General features: G+C 47.0%; 1 protein-coding gene across 1 annotated transcript; it reads left to right on the plus strand.

Moving 5' to 3' along the window:
• Positions 1-889: 889 nt before the first annotated feature.
• LOC132527823 (small ribosomal subunit protein eS27-like) lies at positions 890-1,193 on the plus strand. Its single transcript, XM_060163863.1, has one exon. It carries the CDS (start codon positions 923-925, stop codon positions 1,079-1,081), a length of 159 nt encoding a protein of 52 aa, XP_060019846.1. The 5' UTR covers positions 890-922; the 3' UTR covers positions 1,082-1,193.
• Positions 1,194-3,017: the final 1,824 nt, after the last annotated feature.

Consider the following 3,017-nt stretch of genomic DNA (forward strand, 5'->3'; position numbering starts at 1 on the left):
TATTATTACTCACTCCTTTCTGTATATGCCAGAATGCCCTGTCCCCCTCCTCAGAAGAAATTTGCTAAATAAATTAAGAGCTAGTATATTCTTAGGACAGGGGAATCCAAGGAGGTAAAGAATTCAAACAGAGAATGCATCTATTTGTAGCCCCAGATGGCCCACCTGCTGGTCATCAAAATGTTCCCCAAGACATCCCCCAGGAAATTAGAGAACCGGTAGATCCTGCAGTTTGAGATACCTCGGTGCCAGGAAGGGCAAAACTTGTTCCCCCAATAAAAATATGGTTAAGGCCTGGGGAAAGATACCCCTGGAAAAGACAATATCCTTTAGATGCCACGTGCCTGGTCTTGTGCTGCTCGCTAGGGGTGTTGCCTTAGAGATCTGCATGGGCTGCGCTTCTGAAAGGATCAACATGCCTTTGGCTAGCGATTCCAAGATCCTTCCTTGGAAAGGAAAAGAAAAAACATAAAAAGAAATGGCTCGGGGCTTCCCTGGTGGTGCAGTGGTTAAGACTCTGCCTGCTAATGCAGGCGACACATGTTTCAGCCCTGGTCCGGGAAGATCCCACATGCCGCGGAGCAACTAAGCCTGTGCACCACAACTGCTGAACCTGTGCTTTAGAGCCCGTGTGCCACAACTACTGAGCCCACGTGCCACAGCTGCTGAGCCTGAGTTCTAGAGCCTGCGAGCCACAGCTACTGAAACCCGCACGCCTAGAGCCCGTGCTCCGCAACAAGAGACGCCACTGCCATGAGAAATGAGAAGCCCACATACCACAACGAAGAGAAGCCCCTGCTCGCTGCAGCTAGAGAAAGCCCACGCGCAGCAATGAAGACCCAACACAGCCAAAAGTAAATAAATAAAATTAATTAATTAAAAAAAAAAGAAACGGCTGGTTCAAAGCACAAATTCTTATTTTATGGATGTAAAATGTCCAGGTTGCTACAAGATTACCACGGTTTTCAGCTGTGCTCAGACAGTGGTGCTTTACGTAGGTTGTTCAACAGTGTTGTGCCGGCCAACAGGAGGAAAGGCCAGATCCACAGAAGGGTGTTTGTTTAGAAGAAAGCAACACTAATGTTCCACACAACTTCCTGAATTTGTGTTCTATCGCAGAAAGCCTTATCAGTTCAGCAATTCCAGTTAATCTACCAAGATAATGTAATTATGTTTAATTCTGTAAGGTATACAACAGCATTCTTCTATCTGGCTGTCAGTTTTTCAATCGAGTTTTGATTATGGGGAAAAAAAAAACGCACAATATCCTTTAAAGCCTGAAGCCCTGAGAGGAATCCAACCACTGCTCATCAAATTCCTAAAACACAAACTCATTAGGCCCTGCCAGCCCCCTTGCAATACCCCAATCCTCCCCGTTCAGAAGCCTAACAGGGAGTACTGGTTTGTGCAAGGCTTATGAGCAGTGAATGAGGCCGTCATCCCTATTCACCCACTGGTGTCAAAGCTATACACCCACCACACCCAAGCGCCAGGGGGCACGCAGTATTGCTCTGTTTTGGACCTCACTGATGTATTTTTCTGTATTCCCCTAAATCCAGACTCTCCATACCTTTATGCCTTTGAATGGAGGGACCCTGACACCTGGAGGCTACCCAATACACCCGGACAGTACTTCCGCAGGGTTTTCAGGACAGCCCCCATCTTTCTGGAAACACGTTAGCAAGGGAACCCAGGGAATTGAGCCTTGAGAAGGGAACTCTGCTACAATATGTTGATGATTTCTTGATAAGTAGTAAGACCAAATAAGATTCAGATAAAAATACTGTTACGGTCCTAAATTTTCTGGCAAGAAGGGGATATAAAGTATCTTCAACCAATATAAAGTATCTTCAACCAGCAACAGTTTCAATATTTAGGATTGGGTTTGACCCCAGGGGCACCAGCCCTTGCCATAGATTGAAAAACAGCAATTAATGCATTACTATCTCCAACCACAAAAAGGCAACTCTGAGGCTTTCTCAGGATGGCTAGGTTCTGTCGTATCTGGATTCCAAATTATAGCCTTATAGCAAAACCCCTATGTGAGGGTCTAAAGGGAGAAGAAAGGGAACCCCTTCAACGGAATAAGGACCACCAGCAGGCCTTTAAGACTCTGAAGACTGCGGTGAGTAGAGCACCAGTGCTGGGGCTTCCAAATTCGCACAAGCCCCTTACCCTACACGTTCGTGAGAGGTCAGGGATAGCACCACGAGTCCTGACCAAAAAGCTGGGACCGGATCAGAGACCAGTGGCTTACTTCTCAGCACAGTTGGACTCAGTGGCCCTGGGATGGTCAAGCTGCCGGCAGGCAGTAGTGGCCACATCCCTGTCGGTAAATGAGCTTCCAAGCCCACCCTGGGACAACACTTAGGCGTGTCAACCCCTCATCAGGTACAATTTGTGCTGGAAGTCAAAGGACATCATTGGTTGACTGGAGGAAGGTTAACAAGATATCAGGCCCTCCTATTGGACGCCCCCGGCATTATCTTAAAGGTGTGCCAAACCCTGTGACTCTGCTTCCAGCTGTCTAGAGTGGAGACTTAGTGCATCAGCGTAAAGAGACCATAGAACAAACTTGCTCCAGCAGGTCTCATCTAGATGAGCCCCTTGACAGCCCTGAGGTCAAACAGTTTACTGATAGGAGCAGTTTTATAGAAATGGGAACCCAAAAGGCGGGGTATGCCAGTTAGTCTAGATGAACGGAATCGAAGCCAAGGCCCTGCCCCCCACAGACATCAGCCCAGAAAGCTGAACTAATTGCATTAATGAGAGCTTTGCAATTAGGGACGGATAAGAAATTAAATATTTTTACTGACTGTAAATATGGGTTCCACGTGCTACATGCTCATGCTGCCATTTGGAAAGAGCAACGTTAATCGCTACAAATTCCCCCATAAAATATAAAGATTTGATTCTGGCTCTTTTAGAAGCAGTGCAGCTCCTGACCCAGGTAACAGTAATCCGCTGCAGGGGCCATCAGAGGGGTGGATCCCTTGCGAGTCAAAAGAACAGCAAAG

This window comes from Lagenorhynchus albirostris, chromosome 10 (genome assembly GCF_949774975.1).
Source record: "Lagenorhynchus albirostris chromosome 10, mLagAlb1.1, whole genome shotgun sequence".
In the NCBI taxonomy this organism is placed as follows: domain Eukaryota; kingdom Metazoa; phylum Chordata; class Mammalia; order Artiodactyla; family Delphinidae; genus Lagenorhynchus; species Lagenorhynchus albirostris.

What these genes read in the sequence shown, in the direction of transcription:
- LOC132527823 (XM_060163863.1), top strand. Translation starts at nt 923, where the DNA reads ATGGATGTAAAATGTCCAGGTTGCTACAAGATTACCACGGTTTTCAGC.